The sequence below is a fragment of the Pelecanus crispus genome, chromosome 1 (assembly GCF_030463565.1).
Source record: "Pelecanus crispus isolate bPelCri1 chromosome 1, bPelCri1.pri, whole genome shotgun sequence".
NCBI classification, from domain to species: domain Eukaryota; kingdom Metazoa; phylum Chordata; class Aves; order Pelecaniformes; family Pelecanidae; genus Pelecanus; species Pelecanus crispus.
In genome coordinates, this window is record NC_134643.1 from 41625373 (window position 1) to 41642930 (window position 17558).

Genomic DNA, 17558 nt, shown 5'->3' on the forward strand with positions numbered 1-17558 from the left:
TGGGCATTGTTAGATATCTTCATACCTTGAAAAACTATGCTCCCTGATGCCATTTACTTTCTGTCAGGGAGCCACCTGCGCCAGCAGCTCTCTGGGGGCCAGGACCAAGCCAGCTGCCCTGAGGTGGCAGGGCAGAGCCTGGCAGCCGGGGTCCATCCCACCACCCCAGCCAGGAGCCGGGCAGCCAGGGGGGCCTTGGGGCTGCCCCAGCCCTGGGCATCGGACACCTCCTTGGGGATGGGGATGTGCTGAGGCCCATGGGTGGGTCCAGCTTGGTGGGACCCCATGGCCAAGCAGGGCAGGGCTGTGGGCAGCCGGAGACCGGCTCTGCTGCGGCATCGCTGGGGCAGGGGCCGACAGCCCCATGGGGCTGACATGGGGTCCTGGGCCATGGGCAGGCTGTCAGTGCCTCAGCACTCCAGTACTCACAAGCACTGGTCAATCCAAAAGCAGGTACGTTTTATATTGCTGCTTCTGCATTACCAGCTGTGAATTCTGTTGTCCACCCACTGCCTGGGAGCCCAGTGCTGGTCTTAGCCGCTCTGGGTGAAGTCTCACCCACATGACTTTTGTGTACGTCTTGCCTCCACATGGGCTTGGATTTCACCCTTGATGCATATTTGCAAAACACGTGCCACTAAATCCAACTCCTGTATGCAATCTAAGCATCATTTGGTCCTGAGAGTGATCATCTCAGCTGCCAGGATATTGATTTAAATGACCCTGAAGGGAAATGCAGCTTTCCTATTTGGATGAGAGTTAGTCCCTGTGCTTCTCACAAGTAACAAAACCCTCACCATATGCACCATATCGAGTGTCAAACTGACCTGCGACACTCGTAATGAAAACACCCTGCCCCACAAGCAAAGCTGTCTGGGGACATGTGACTCCCAGTCAGCCACCGCAAGATCATTTGCAGCTGTTTACGGTGACTCTGCTATGGGTGGTGTAACACTCATGTGGACACACTGCATGGTGAACTCGGAATCTCAACATGACTTAAATGTGATCTTCAGACAACATAAACTCTTCAGAAACAGAAACAAAGACATTTATTGCAAATAAAAATTCACATTCACATCATTAAATCTTATGAAGGAGGTAATTTTGCAAATTGTGAAGCATCCATGTGCACAAGGGCTGCCGTTTTCATCAGAACAGCTGCATGGGACATGCATATATTTATCTGAATGTGCCAAGCCAAATATCCCTCTATCTACAAAGGTTTTGATTTGGCTGGTGACATCGTTCTGACACTTCCACAGTTTCATTTTCTCTGGATCTGGCAGTAGAGGCCCATAGAAAACCCCAAACCGATAATCTGGAAAACAAAGACATTTCTGGTATTACTTGGCAGTCCTGGAAATCCCAGGATACAACTGATACACAGTGGGAACATTTTGTTTGCAAATGTCTTGGATTTACATTCAGGCTAAATCTGCTATGCAGAAGATCTTTTCCAATGTAATTCTTAAAGAACATGACTCTAGAATATAGCCTTTTTAATGAAATCAGTATGTACCACAGGTAAGACTGCAGACATGATGGAAAACTTTAATTTGTTTAAAAGATGGATTGTCTCTGTGGATGGGGAACCCTGTAATTCTGGGGGTTTAAAATGCAGTTGTTAGCTGCAATGGAGCAGCAAATACTGAGAAGTTCAAGAAATTTGGACAAAAATTTAATCTTTTATTTTCTAAGAAATTTGGAGGAACTTTCTGATTCCATTGCGTATTCCAAGGGTTGTTTCCCTTTAAAATTGCTCTTCTTTTCCACTGTCACCACTCCCTTTTATGTAAATATATGTGTAAAGGCATACATGTATATATGTATCTATACACATACCCCACTGTTTTGAGTGGCAAATGATCGTACAACAGATCCTTATATTCATCAGTAATAGATTTGGGATAGAAACATTGAGTCCACTAAAGCAGCTGTTGCTTGAAATATAAAATTCAGTAGGGTCACCTTCTGTAGTGGGAATTACTGGGTGAAATTCCACAGCCTGTGACAGACAGCTGGAGAGACCAGAAGTTCAGAAAGCCTCCTTCTGGATTTAAAATTAACCAGTCTGTGAAGGTGTTTCACAAAAGCAGAAAGTATCCATATGACATTTATGAAGCTGTGAACATCAGGATGCTTCATTTATTTAAGGAAGAGACAGTGGAGAGTGTACAGAACACAGGGGTATGGCTAAAGATGAGGGGATGAACTCACAGCTGGAATAAGCTGACAAGGCTTCCCTTACATACCATGCCCACATTTTCACTTGCACCCAAGTGAAACTGGGCCCTTCTTCTCAGTATCGTTTCCACTAATAGGGTGACTTGAAACCATTAACAGCCCACAAGTGGCATAATGGAGCAGGCAGAGCGGGGAACGTTAGAGAAGAGCATTTTGCCTTGTCCACTTCTTTTTATCTGGGTTTTTCCAGAGCAGAGGGATGGCTAAGCATGTGGCCTGCGATTTGCAATCGCTTGAGAAGTCATAATATGTTAATATCTTTGGTAAGGTTAAATGTTTATCAAGTGTAAAATGCCAGCTGACAATTTGTACCAGCTGAGGCTCATATTGTTTATTCATGTTGTTTTCTAATCCTTTTATGATTGGGAGAGGCAGCCACCACAGAAAATGCCAACTGGAGAACAGGAAAGAATGATGGCCAATGAACTAAAGGCTACAACACATGTAACTGCAGTAGTGCGAGCAAAGTGACTTATAACTTACCTTCGGGATACAGATGCAATTTTACACTTCTATTATATTTTTAAAGGCCTTTTAATATTGGTGTATTTCACCTATTTTCCCCCAAAAGTCTACAGATAGGTGAGAGACCTGACCCCCCACATACAGCACCTTAAATAACATGAAGCCTGTGCCGGGTAAGAAGTTAGTGGCCTGTCGTCTCCAAGTGCTGCAGCTGCGTAACTCTTCCCTGCTTGCTATTATTTTCCTGGAAATGTATTTTTGAGTTGGGGTTCTTGCCCACTCTTCTACCACGAGGAGCAATCCTCTGCCAATGATGTTAAGAAGTTTTCACTTGGAATAACAGACTGAACTCTGCACAGCAACCTTTGTCATTTCTGCTTTTCCCTCAAACATTCATCGGCAGGGGGTGGGGGAGGAGGGAAACCACAGAGGAATAGTGAAAAGAAAGAAAATGACCGAAGAAAGCAACATGATGAAATCTCCTGTTTCTTTGACATTTTCTCCTAATCAAAGCCTATCATTCATCAAGTAGCTGACTGGATAACCTCACTGTTTTTCCTCCTCACTTCAGAGAAAATTTTGCATGTTACTCTTCAGTGTACAATGAAGCAATTAAAATAAAGAGCTCACACACTCTGCTTTTTTTACACACAGAGATATATGGAGCAGCACAGGTGTGCACTCAGGCGCATTCACACGTCATCTTGATGGTTAAATTATGCCCTCAGACTAATAATTTTGCATCATAATTCCTCCATGATAAGAATATGCAGTTTAGGGGCTAAGCTTTCTTATGAGATGACTTTTTCCTCAAGCAAAGGAGAGAAAGAGGAGGAAAAGACCAGCTACTCTGCTTCATGTCTTCCTGGGGCTGGGTATCCGCACACCCCTCTGTCCACAGGGCTTGCTGTCAAGGCACAGCCTGGCTCCAGGGCTGTCAAATCTTTGCAGAAAACGTGACATGTGATACACTTATACAGGCAGCAGGGTGGTCTGATCCCACCTGAAGTTCTCAGCTCGACAGCCATACACTGTTTATATGAAATAACAGTAAGATTATAGCTAAGGTGAGAGGTGGTTTTCCCTTGTCTATTAATTGAGCAAGCCAGGTGTTTTAATCTGATTCCCAGTGTATTTCTAAGTAGAACATATTGCTTGTCAGCTACTAAATATTTTAATGGTGTATACTGGTACCTCAACAACAGCCAGTCCAAAGGCCATCCCCATAATTATGAGCAGATGGTCTTTAAGGTATTCCATAACCACTTTTCCACAAGGCTGAAAAATAAGACAAAATGATTAATTATAGGTAAGCAATATTATCCTAAGGTTATCAGGAATGCATCCTCTAAAATAACTCCTCTCACATTCTCTCTCTTTCTCTCTTTCTGTGTTAAAGAAAGGCTATTTGAATTTACTCTGGCTTGTTGCTAACAAAGAACATAGCCGTATGTACCTTGTGCTCTGAGAAAGATATCTAGTCTTTGCCTTCCCAAATATGAAGATGAACTTAGTAGCTGACCATAAAATGGTACAATTTCAAATGAAGGCATGCAGCTGTAATGCCTGATGTTTGCATGATTTCAGGTTGACAAGGAAAGAAGCGTTTATTCTAACTTTCACTTGTTAATAATTTGCTGCTAGGAAAGAGCCAATGAAGCAACGACCAGATCTGAAAGAGAACTTCAGTTTCCAACTAAACTGATCTTTGGATTTGAAACTTCAAAGCCTATTATTAGAACTGGGCTCAATTATCAATATTTGGATATAAAACCTAGCTTAAACATTAATTTTGACAAATGTTTGGAGGTCTTGGGCTGGGGCTGGGAGGAAGAGAGTGATCATATCTGAAGTTCTATGCAGAGCTACTCTCCTTTTTAATAAATGCATACATCTGTTCTTATAATGACTACATCTTCTCCAGGCATTGACAGTACTCCTTTTGCAAACTGGAGGGAAAGCCAAGTATGGCTTAAATCCATCAAAACTATGTTACTGTTCCAACTGCTACAACTGCCTTCCCCCCAGATATTGTTATATTCTTTCACCATATTTCCTCCCTCGCAGTAAACACATGGATCTTCTCCTTCTAGTCCTTCTACAAACCCTCTCATTTAAGCTGACTCAGAACTGCACTGAATTTCAAATCTTTTTTCCTGGATCACAAGACTTGAATGTCTTTACTAGCATCTAACACCACCATGAAATCTGTGTGTTCATGTGAGTGATATCTTGCACCTGCAGTAATTTCACTGATGGCTTCTCATGTGTCCTTTGAGGGTTTGCCTGAGGCCAAAAAGATGTTAAAATGTGGCCAGAACAGCCTCTTTGTATACATCTTATTTCCAGATTGGGTTCTGGCATCCTCTGCTTAACCAGACTGTTCCCTTGCTTTAAAACAGTATTTGCTTCTGTGGGACTACACAGGGAAGAAATTAGTGTTCAGGCAAGACCTGGCTAAGGAGCTATTTAGAAAAGTATACAACCAGATTTGGACATTTGCTAAAATCTGCTTTGTGCTAGGTACAGATTGGCAAACTTCGTATGACCAGCATTCTAAAAATGCAGCTATTTTGTACTCGTTTTCCACTTTTTTTTCATATTTTTCCTTGTATTACATGGAGTCCAAATTTCCATATAAGGAGACAGATAAATCTTGAAATCAATTAATTGAGATCTCTGCTGCCCACCTATAAATTTTTAGGTATGCTTTCTTGTTGCCTGTCACCAAACATTTTTGCCTTTTTATTATAACTGCCACAAGCTTTTCAAAAGGCTGTAGTTATAGGAAATTACACTTTGAGTATGCTTCCATGTAGCCTACAATATGTAAGGTTTCTTCCCAGCAGATCCTGCAAAATGAATGTGGGGTTTTTTATTAAAGGACTATAAAACCCCAAAGGTCTTGCATTTAATGTGTTTGTTTTTCAATATGCCTTAGATCTTTGAAAACCTCTGAGTCAACATGTCTACCACCAGAATGAGCCTGGGTGGGAACATATAACCTCATAACAGAGCCAAAGGGTAGCTGATGTGCTGCTCTGACCCAGAGGCATAGCCTGACCCCAAAGGTATGATAATTTTCACCCATAGCAACCATGCAGGCTGCTGAGGTCCTAAGGGTACTGCACTGCACAGCTAAAATAGAGGCATCCCAGGAAGAGGAAGCAGCAGTGTATTTCATGTATACACAGTAATTTCATAACAGACATCACAGGGGCAATTCTGGCTAATAAAGACAAGGTAAAACTTTGCCTTTTTGGAAAGATACAGAACTTCTGATTATGCCAGCACCAAAGACAACCTTGGGTTAAAACATCTTTTTGGAAAGAAGAGTGGAACATTATATTTTTCTTACCTGTTTATAAACGTATCTGCCTTCAAACAAGGTGCAGAGGCCTTTTGGTGCATCCGTTATACCACACTGACAGATTTTACTGTTACCAAAAGGAGTATTAAAATTTTTTCCCCAGTCTGCAGGTCCTTTCAGCAAACCACAGCACTCATTCTGCAAGAAAGGAGGAAATGGAGAGATGAGGAAAAAAGTGGTGATTTGCAGTTCAAGGAGAGTAGGCGAGGGAGCTGAGAGGAACAACGAAGGAGAAATTTCCTTTCATCTTTTCCCACGTGGAATTTGTTCCCAATAGGTATGCCTCAAACACCCTTTGCATTTTCATACCAGTTATAAGAATGTAAGTGCACGAGGTTAAAAAAAGAAAAAAAAAAAGGAAAAAAGTGCACATTTTCAGTATACAGTGCTCAAAAAACATTAACGTACTATAAAGCTAGTAATTGTCAGTTCCAGAATGGAACTGGAACATGGAACAATGCTGGGTATAGTATTTTTTGAGAATCAAGTCTTCTTTCTGCAGGTTATACTTGCAGAAGGTACGTAACAGCTCTAGTAACATCCACATTTCACATCTTGAAAGCCAGGCTGAAAATGTAAAATTCAGGTACATAAAACTCTGAAATCTAGAAAAATAACCACCTTGAATGATGCTTAGCCCTTTAAATTAGAAATGGACTGAGGAGGCCAGGGCTCCATTTGGGGTTTGTGAAACCTAAACCAGGTGCATTTTCACTTCATGTTCCACTTTATTCAAGCCACTAAAGCTCAGGGGTGCAGACTTGGGTTTGAGGTCCTCCCTCTTTTAAAAAGCAGCTGGAAATGTTCACATAATTTTGTATAAAAGCAAAAGCCATGGGACATAATAAAGCAATCCTGGTCTATTTAAAAATTAATACAGTAATTATGGGATTTTTCATTTTGCTCACCCTTCAATCATCTCTCCAGGGAGCTGCTTATTATATCAGAAGAAATTAGCTGGCTCAGAAGCAGAGAACAGGGCTGGAGGTGGAATGAGGAAGGAGAAGTGGAAGTAATATAAGCCACCCAAATATTGTTTCTTGCTTCCTTTTCTTTCACACCAGCTGCCTTTAAAAATACAGGAATTCTTTAAGTCTACCCATCAAAGTCATCACCCATTAGGGACTAATAAAGAAAATAACAGCAGGCACTCTGTCAATGTATAGCCACAGGTATTAGTGGGAGGGCCAGGGGTCTACACCATCAGTGATATCAGTGAGATTCAAGGGTATTCTCTGTGTAATACGCAAGAGCAAACTGTGTTCACCTTCTGCGGTCCTGCAGGTGGGGGAAGCCAGGATAGGTACAAGCACAGTGAAGGCAAACCTCCCTTTTATCATATTTTCTTTCCCCTTCTTGCACAGCAAATTATGGCATTTAATGACTTCAGAACAATAGGATATTCCAAATGAAATACACTCCTGAAGTTTTCCTTATCCCTGGGGTAACCTTGCCTTAAGAGTACTGGATAGTCCTTAGCTGGGATACAGTGAAGGAGCAATGTCGGTTCAGAAAGGAAAGCTGTAACAAAGCAGCAGGCAGCCTTCTCATGAAAGAGCTTAGCTAACTGTCAGTCTCACTTGCGTGCTGTGTGTCCTTGCTCTGTTGCTCCTATAAACACTATTGCACAAAGAAATCATCACAGAAAGCCCATGTCATATCAAGAGAGCAGAAGCCCCTTGCGTAGTGTTTTAACTTGCATTTAAATCAGACCCTTCCTCATCCCCAGGGAGTGAAATGCAAATCTATGGCAGAGTAGCCATAAAATGAAGCACAGACAAATTCTAGAGATGGAACAGAGAACAACAACCCCCACCCTTTGTTGCATTTTAATTACCATTCTCTCAAACTCCTGGAACTTCTCTTGAAATGCTTTAGATGCTTCTGTAGAGCTTTGCAATTTATTCACACTCTCCAGGAGAGTCTTGTTAAGGGATGTTTCAATCTGCAAGTCCAAATATTTTATTAGTTTTCAGGGTAGAAACAAAACTCTGGGAAGACTTCAATGAAAATGCAAAATAATACTGTACCTGAGATCTGTACACCGCTCCTAAAATACCTCCTGTGACCTGAAGGATCAGGATGAGAAGCAGTCCAATAAAAAACTAGGAAGAAAACAAAAAGGGGGGAGAAAACTATATTACTTTTGACCAAGATGATATAATTTCTTCTAAGTGAATGTTAAGCTTTCATGTGCTTGAATAACCATGTAGGTAGAATGAACTGAAGTTCCAGTCAGAGCTGCTCTAGTTACTCCTTTTTTGGCGATGAGAAAAAGGCGCGCTTGAGACAGAGTGTGCTCAGCTGGTGATCAAAACAAGGTGCACGCCAGAGTAATGGCATGATGGGCAGTGTGTAGGTGAGAGAGGTTGGGCAGGAGGACAGGGAGGATGTTCTAGGAGGACCAGCAAAGGAAATTTATGAAATTAAATGGGATAGGTAGTGGGGGAGGACCGGTGGAGGGAACTTCAGTGATGGTTGGATGAAAAAAAGCTAATGACATGCTTGCGGCTCGCTGGAGCCTGTCTTCTTGTTGTCGAGACCACCCATCATTTTTTCTGTACTAGAATTCAGAAGGGGCTCAAGCACAAGGTAAGCAATGAAAACACATGATCATAATCAAGTATTTGGTTAAACAAAAAGTCCCCCATCCTCATTGGATGCTACTTGCAAGGACCTTATCCATCAAATGTAGCTGTGGCCTGTTAAAGGCAGCCAAATGTTTTTCTTTCCTACCAACAGCAGCATGCACCGGCTCTCCTTTATGGCACCACAGCACCCCAGAAACCCAAGGACCATAATGATGGAGCCCACGGCTATCAGCAGATCAACTCCTGCGAACAGGCTGTTGTCTATCTCCAGCTCCTGAAAAGAGAGGGGAAAAAATCTTTCAGCTACAAGAAGATCCTCCTAAATACATCTGTATCCCCCAAAACAAGAGTATTACTTCATAACTGATAAATATATTGATTAGCAACCATAGAGAAATTCTGATCCATAAATAAACAAACCTCTAGTGCCCTCTTAATCGTTTTGTTGGGGAGCTTGGTAGACCCTGGCTTTTCAGTCTTTGTCTCTGCACAAGATGAACGTCAACTTTACAGAGTAAATAAAGATCTCTTGTCTTTAAAGTGGCTTTCAGTTAGTTTTCAGTTGATGAATCTTTGCTTTTTACTGGAAGTAGTGAAATTGATTATCTCGAAATATCTCCTACATTAACCAAATGTTAAAGAAACAAAACCTTGGTTTGTCATTAGAAGGCCAGGAACATACTCTGTAGCTGTTCCTGAGAGAACACTTCTCAGAGCAATGAAATACTAGAGAAATAGTTAGATGTAATTTCCAAAGCAGCTTTCTTTTTCTTTTGTTTAGGCATGATCTCTAATATTACCCTCAGAGATGAGGACTGTATTTTGATGTGTGGGACATTCAGCTAAACAATTCATATACCTCAATATTATTAAATATCAAATTATTCAGTTCCCACGGGACTGACTAAGGCCAAAGGCCAAAATAGAGAAAAATATTCAAAGAATATCTCCCAGTGTGGCTGGTGCCAAGATTAGCAAAAATGTCTGGAAGTTGTCACATTTATCTTCTGATGGAAATTGCAAAGGTATATAGACAAGTATAATTTGAAGAATGTGTTGTTCTTTCCTCTTCCAAGTTGGACTTAACTTCCTGTTATTTATTCTTAGAAAGCTCTATTCATCTACAGCCAAATCCTTATGGTCTGTTCAATTATTACTCAGGCAAAACATACATTGGTTTTGAATGGGAATTCTGCCTGCCTAGAGGCAAAAATGTGAGAAAATGCTTTCAATTTTGGTCCCTACTCTTACTTCACAGTTTTTGGGGAGTACTTCAGGAAACCAGTTTGGGAGACACTTAAGCATGCTTTTCTGAATAGGAAATCTCTCAAAAAATAAGAAAGGATAATAGTGATTATGGTTTTCCAAGCTCCATTGTACCATCTGAGACATCATACTAGAGATGGTCAGCTAGCATATATGGCAATTTTAGCATCTTGTAAAATGTTGAGTGAGGAGTGAAAGTTGTCATTCTTCCTCTTCCACAGCAGAGAATGGCAGAGCTCTCCACCATGACTTAATTTACTGCATGGTACAGCATCATTATGGACTGAGTTCTGTTGCATCCATCCTCTGCCAGACACGAGACATCTGGGACTGGCTAAGGGTAACAGTGTCATCAGCCAAATGGCAGGAAATATATAAATCTATCTTCTTATCTCCACCATCTTTTTATTTCCAGATGGGAAAATACTGCCTTAAAAATTATTGTTCTTCACTGACGGACTGCGGTAGAGCAGCAGAGGAGTGATCTGAAGATTTGCAACTTAATCTTTACTAAAGGCTCAATCTGAAAGCTGAAAAAAAATGCTTCCATGTCACACCTGGCCATTTTTTCACTTCTATGGCCACAAAGCCTTTTTGGAAATAGAAGTATGCAAATTAAATTTTCAAATACATTTACATTTCTATGGCCCAAATTCACAAGAAGAAATATACGTCTTAAACCTTAGAGTCAGATTGTTCTTCCTGTTAGTATAACAAAGCACCAACATACAAAGATTGCACGGTGCCTTTCAGAGAAGCATCTACGAGCTGTGAAATCAGCTTCACTCAAAGGTGGTGGCAAGCGTGCTGTGAGTCAGAGGCCAGGGCCACTGGGAGTACACTTGGCAAAAGGTTGGCAGGGCCCAAAGGGCCAAAGGGCCTTTGCACCAACAGGACCAGCCTCTGTTGCATGTCTGCAAGATCAAGGGCTCCTCAAAACTGTATTTTCCCTAGCTTTGCAGAAAAGGAAAGTCATAAAGTCTGAAGTAATTTTATAACCCAGATAAAATCCAGGAGGGGAAATCAGGGACTTTCTTTTCCCCTCCAGGAGGGCTGTTAGGACATTTTAATCCTAAGTAAAGATTTTTGGGTGTCTCAAACTCTTTCTATATAAATATGAGGGGAAAAAAGAGAAGGTGTTTTTAAGGAGCCACTGAAAATAGAAGGGAAAAATCCTTGCTCCCTTTCAAAGTTGCAGTTACTGGGGAAATAAGAATTGTGTTATTGAAGATAGTGAGAAAGGTAAAAGTATTGCCTACAAACATATGGAAGTAACCCTAGGAGTATATATGACTATACTGTTCTAAAAGGGAAAGACATTGAAAAGTTTAGGAACTGCATGGCTCCTCATTGTCCTGTCTAACACTGAAATCAGTGACAAAACCTTCATTAGTTTTTATTAGAGGAGAGAGACACATGTTGTCCAACAGAAATCAGTGTGCGTCTGCAAGAACCTACATTAATAACACTAGAAGACACTTCTTCTAGTCACAAGTCAGTGCTTACGTCAATCACTTTAGTTGACTGCCTGCATCATCTTGTTTAATCTTAAACATCACAAAATGCTTCAATCTTTGCCCACACAAACCAACTCAGCAAAAATATAACTCATTTGTGGAAATGAAGATGGGAAATGAATGTGTATGCGGTAGCTTCCACATTTTACATGGTTCTGGTATGACTGCATGTATTTACCTGCTGAGCTTCTTTGCTAACACGTATCCATACAGAGACTCCCAAAATAGCAGAACCACACAACTGCAGGAGAAAATAAAGAATATTTAGAAAGATCAGCAATTTTAGATTAATGTTCAGCATCCAAATTGCACCAGATGCTGGCCAAAATTCTGAAATCATTTATTTGGCAAAGTGAAAGAAACATGAATTGCTGGAGCATAGAATATAGATTCATATCCAGGAAACTTCACAAGGGTAGTTAAATCTTCAGTTATGCACCAAATCCCTGATGTTTCTACCTCAGAGGACGCAGCATTTCCTTGATGATTTATACATGTGGTTGGGAAGCACACAGAAATTCTGTCAGATGAGAGAGGAATATAAATTGCTATTGTATGTATATAACACGGCTGTAAAGAACATTGTTTCTTGTATAATGGGAACACATGAGATTTGATAAGGGATGTTTGTATAAATGTTGTTTCTAGAATTATTCAGGACACATATCTAGAGACATATTTTCTATGATAAAACTGTCAGGAAAAGTTCTAAATAAAGTCTTTCTGCTGTTTCTATTGCAACAATATCTGGCCATCTCCAATCCTTAGAATATTCCTCCTATAAATTGCCTATAGTTATTATCTCCATTACATTTTTATGGAAAACAACCATACTCAATCATGTACGCATGGGTTAGACTGGGATGACTTGCTTTAAGATGCTGAAGTCAGGGCAGATGAATCCCAGGTCCAGACACACTCTCTAACCATTAGTTGTGCTCCTGTTTCATTGATCATTGAGGTACCATTCCATTATGCACCAGTCATTCTATTCCTAACCTTGTCCATGATGATTCTTACACAGAATTTCTCTTTATTAGGTGTTGGAGACACATAATTAAGAGGCTAATCAGGTGTAAGGATTGTGCCTACTGAAAAGACTAGTAGGAAAGAGAGATCACCGAGGACCAGAGACTAGTCAGATTTAGAATTATCGTCCTGTATGTCATTAATACTCAAGTCATAAATGGCCCTGAAATGTTGCTATGAGCTTCCCATGAAGACTGGGATTATTCCTAACCTTTTAAAATTAAAAAAGCTATTCTTATATGTTTTAGATAATTTTTCCTAAAAAAAATACTTTCCCTGCAAAATGTTTCATATAATATTCAGCATCAAAGACCATAACGACTTTAGCAGATTATTTAATATGGAACAGAGCCAGCACTCAGACATGAGTACCACACATTTTCCTGCTCTACGTAAAGCTCCTATAAGTACATTTTAAACATGAAAAGGAAAGTTGTACAATCGATGACAGCTATATCATGTTATCAAATTTAACTAGAACTCCCCACTGAAACCTTCTGAATCCCACTGAGTCTGCCTAGAAACTGATGGTATCATATGACTCTATATTTGGGTCTTGTTCAGCAGCACTATGTGAGCCATGTGGCTATGCACCAGACAACATGGGCTCGCTAATGTGAAAATTTCCACTGAAGTAGCTATTGCTACAAATCCAAACAGAATTTGGCCCACTGCCTCATTTGTTACATAGGACCTCCCATGAAAATACAGCACAGTAGTAGAAGTAAATAGAGCTGAATATAGAGGAACTTACCAATCAGATGGGAATGCTACGGTATTTATTTCCCCCATTCAAAAAAGAAACATAATTTATAAATCAAAATTTTTAGTAAGGTGTATATATTTTAATTATAAAAATAGAATTGGTTTAGGCTGATAAAAATGCTCCATTTCAGTAAAATCTTAATGTTTTGTTTCTGTTTATTTTCATACTATACAAAGTGTACAAGAGCACACAAAGAAAAGTTTTGAAATAACAAATCAATATAGTCTGTTCCCAACAAGTCCAAGTCAAACATTTCATGTTTGCTGGAATACTCCATCCTAATTATTAAGTTTTCTTAAAATAAAGTTTCTACTAAAGAAACTTTCATTTCAGGAAATTTAATTTTTAATGAACCAGTATTTTCCAATGGAATAAAAAGAGCTTCTTTGAAAAAGTCCTCACCCATTTTCCCAAAACTAGATGGTTATTGTAGTTTTGCCTCAACCCTTGACCAAGAATCGGCAACCTCATCACAGTCTCATAAACTGACCAGGAACAGGACTGTTGTCCTTCGAATTCAATCAGTCCTTCTCTTCTCAAGCCCTTAAGTCTTGGTGTGATGAAGAAATACAGCCTAGTTAAATTAATATCACCTGAGCAGAGCCCGCTGTGACTGTGGACCAGCAGTCTATCAAGACTCTGCACTTCTCAGACATGGGAATACCAAACCTATAGGGAATGCCCTCCACTGGCACACACTTTTTAAGCAACAAGTTTAAGTGTATCAGGAGGAGCTCCTGTTCAGGAAAACATTTGACTGGAATACTTCCTTGAGATACCTGAAATTAACAGTGCTAGGAAGGTCCTACAGAGAATGCGGTCTATGGTTCAGCATACCTGCTAAGTTTGTGTTGCTACATTCAGGGATCACGATGTTCAGACGTAAGGTATGGTGAAAGGGCTGCTTTGGCTGTAGATGGGACTGCAAGTCTGGTATCAACAACTCATCAAAGATTGCTCTGTCACTAATTGGTTGCCTCAAACTAGGATCAGACATCAATACTCAGTGCAAAAAAGTGGTAATTCTACAATTTTGGATGATGTGAAGTAGCAGAAGCCGACAGAATGAGGGCAGCAGGTAGGACTGGATGTCCTGCAAACTCTGAAGAAGGGAAAGAGGAAAAATCTGACCTACATGTCAGGTTTAATGCACAAAACTGACTTAAGGATTAACTTAAGGACTATTAAAAGCTCCATATAGGCACCCAGCTCCAAAGCACAGGTCTTCAAAAGCCCATGCTCAACTTTCTTTCACCAAACTGGGAGGAAGCAAAACTCTGGACACACTGGAGCCCATGGGGCTCGTGGGGCTGTAGATTCCCAGGGGGCACACGTCATAATGAAGCCAGAGCCACTTTGCAGAGCTAGCTTAGACTATTCCAAGCCTTACACACTTAGTGCTATGCTGTAAGAGCTGCTTGGAAAAAGGCATCAGAAGGCTGGAAAGCCCATTCCCGAGTCCCCTAAGAGGGGACACTCCCAGAGACGTTGCAAAGGGCTTAAAATGAAAGGACGCCACGTAACATGCAGCCATTGCTCTTATCTAGTTAAGGTTAAAGTCACCTTCATTTTCCACTATCAGTTCCATTTTCCACTTGCCAATGGCCTTCTGCACCTGGGAGCACCTAATACACCTAATCGCTGTAAAGACGTCACTGTTCCCTGTACTTTACTACAGCAATTTAATGATTTCCAGGAATTAGAGACAGGAATGTGAATCAAAGAATTCAGCTTCACTGTACTCTGTCGGCCCATATTCCTGTTTGCACCACGTCTGTTCTTCCCTATCTTGGTAGTGCTAAACGCCTTCCTTTAAAATAAGTAACTACAGCTGCATTCCTGTCCTCCTCTGTCCTGTCCAGGCAGTCACATGCACAGCAAATGCTCGCAGCATATTCTTCCTCAGACTAGAGTACAGATTTTCCTACCTTTGGCATAAAGACAGGTTTGGGAAGTTTGTTCCACACCTGCTTGTTTCCTGAGCCTTCAAGACTTCCCCAGGATCTCATCCTGTGTTTTTTCCTAGGAAACCCATGCAGTCACTGGAGGCTTAGGTATGAGGCATTATTCACACGTTCGTTCCAGACGCAGTCTGGAGCTTTTCTAATGCTAGTCTGAGACATTTGCCTGTGTTTTAGCTTACAGTAAATACAGATGAATGTGAACAGGAAAAGCTTCCTGAGAGGCAGGAATTCCAAGTCAGAAACTTATGGACTTTAAGTACTGTTGCAGAAAAACTTCAACACAGATGTCAAATATCTTCAATCTGCCTTGATGGAGGTCGAGGAAGAAGAGGGGGGAGGCAGTCCAAACCATCATCCGCCTGTTAGGAATTTCTTTGTGAGGTCCACAAGTGATCAAAGAATTTTGCTAATTCTTCTCATTTTGGCTAGCCACAAATTTTCCAAGGCTACTGTTCATGGTCCCTTTTGAATGGTATCACCTTTTCACTTGAAAAAGATCCCTTGAGGCAAAGCCCATAATGTGGCTAGTAGTTCCGCTTCTGTTTTCAGTGAACCTCTGGTGAACCTGACAAATCTCTGTCAGGAAAGCTGACAGTGAGGTTGAACCCTGAGAGAAATGTTCTTTAACTCAAAACTTTCCAGAGCTTCCAGGGCCTGAAATTCTTGCCAGCCAGCTGAGATATGATAAATAGACAAATATGGTTCAAACAACACCCAGAAATCTGCCTGCTGCCCTGTGCTTTGTCCGCCTTGCTACAGCTATTGGCAGTACTGCCAGCCCATGCCATTTTACAAACCTTTACTGTCTACCATCAGAAACTAATTATGACACTGAACGTAAAGCAAAGAACGATAAAGAAGGATATGAAAACAATTTATCAGTTAGGAGGCTAAAAATACAAGTAAATTTTCTGTATTTTCTGTTGCAACTACATTTTCAGGATTATGCTGTTTGGATGCAAGCAGCAGACTATAAATGCAAGAGAAAATGCATTGTAAGTGGAGAGTCTGTTAACTTCTGACTGAAATGAGTGACATCCCTTGACATGAGGGGCACAATATGGGCAGGGAGACAGACTCACGGCTGGTCTACTTTTCAATGCGGAGGGAAAGCTGTTTTGAAGGAAGAAGACAAAGGGAAGGGCAGAAGTTAAACGTATTCTCCCCTCCCTGATTTAGAATCGTACTCTGGTTCCACTTATGCTCTGTTTTCTTTACAATTCCTTCAACTACAGCATTCAGATAATGCTGAACACATTTCATGCATCACTAATAACAATTTAAACACCAGCTTACCCAAAATAAGAAGTTGAAGACGAACATAGAGTACTTCATGCAGCCGCTTACTCCTGCCATCTTCAACAAGCTGAGACAAAAACGAGCACTGCAGAAGAAGCTTTCCTAAGAGTTTGACCTCAATATAAAAGTTGTTCCTGAGTCTTCAGAAAACCTCTCAAACCACGTCAAATACACCGTGCTCTGCTACCAAAAGCAAAAATTGTGAGCAAGGCATCGACAATTATTTAAATAGCTCCTATACCACAGGTAAATATTAACCAGAGCATTGGGGAAGCACTACCAGGTGTTATCACTGAGTCTCCAGACTTTTACCGCGTCTTTGTAATTTGTACTTTTCTATGGTCCTGTTAGTCTTGTCCTACGCCTCAAAAGTCAATAAATAGTGCAGCAAAAGTCATAGTTTCAAGAGAAAGGGAAGTGAGCATGAAAACATTTTACAGACCTGCTTTAAAGAGGTGGAAATTATTGCTTTTCTCAATGCTTTTAAGTTACAGGGTTGACTCTTCCATTGCCCACTGATCATTGCCAAAATTCATTTGGTTGTGTTCACCCTCCCACTGCAGACATTCAACCGGCATAAAGGATTGGGTCTGTGTTATCCTGGTAGAGGAGGGGTAAAGGAATCTGCCACCATTTTCTCCATCTCAGTGTCTACTTCAGATCCTTTTCCTCTTTTTCACCAAAGCAGGACCCTGGGGACCTGAGCACTGCAGTGCACAAAACTTCCTGCTGTGCAGGTTTCCAAAAGTGTTGTGAACCCCAGCACAGCAATCACAGTTCTGGATACCTCTCAGCAACAGGAGCTAGATTCGTCCCAGAAGATGAGGCAATAAACCTGTTTCATTAGTTTTGTTTTATGTCTTGTTTGTTTTCTTTTGTGCTCCTCAAGCTAGGAATCCTGAGGGGAAAATAAAGGTATCATTGCTCTGTTTTTTCTGTCAGCCCATTTTCTGGAGAAGCCCTGTATAGAAGTCCTTAGAGGGATGAGGGTCAGACACAGGTTGCCCTGAGTTCATCATAAAAAAGAAGCTTTATTTTGCAGGT

General features: G+C 40.9%; 1 protein-coding gene across 1 annotated transcript; it reads right to left on the reverse strand.

Annotated features, from left to right (window-relative positions):
* Nucleotides 1–1267: 1267 nt before the first annotated feature.
* On the reverse strand, nt 1268–16571 carry TSPAN8 (tetraspanin 8). The gene is made up of 8 exons (XM_009491523.1): nt 16512–16571; nt 11635–11697; nt 8819–8947; nt 8113–8187; nt 7920–8027; nt 6071–6220; nt 3907–3990; nt 1268–1321 (listed from the first exon to the last, which is right to left on the reverse strand). Exons 1-8 carry the CDS (start codon nt 16569–16571, stop codon nt 1268–1270), a joined length of 723 nt encoding a protein of 240 aa, XP_009489798.1.
* Between the last annotated feature and the right edge of the window lie 987 nt (nt 16572–17558).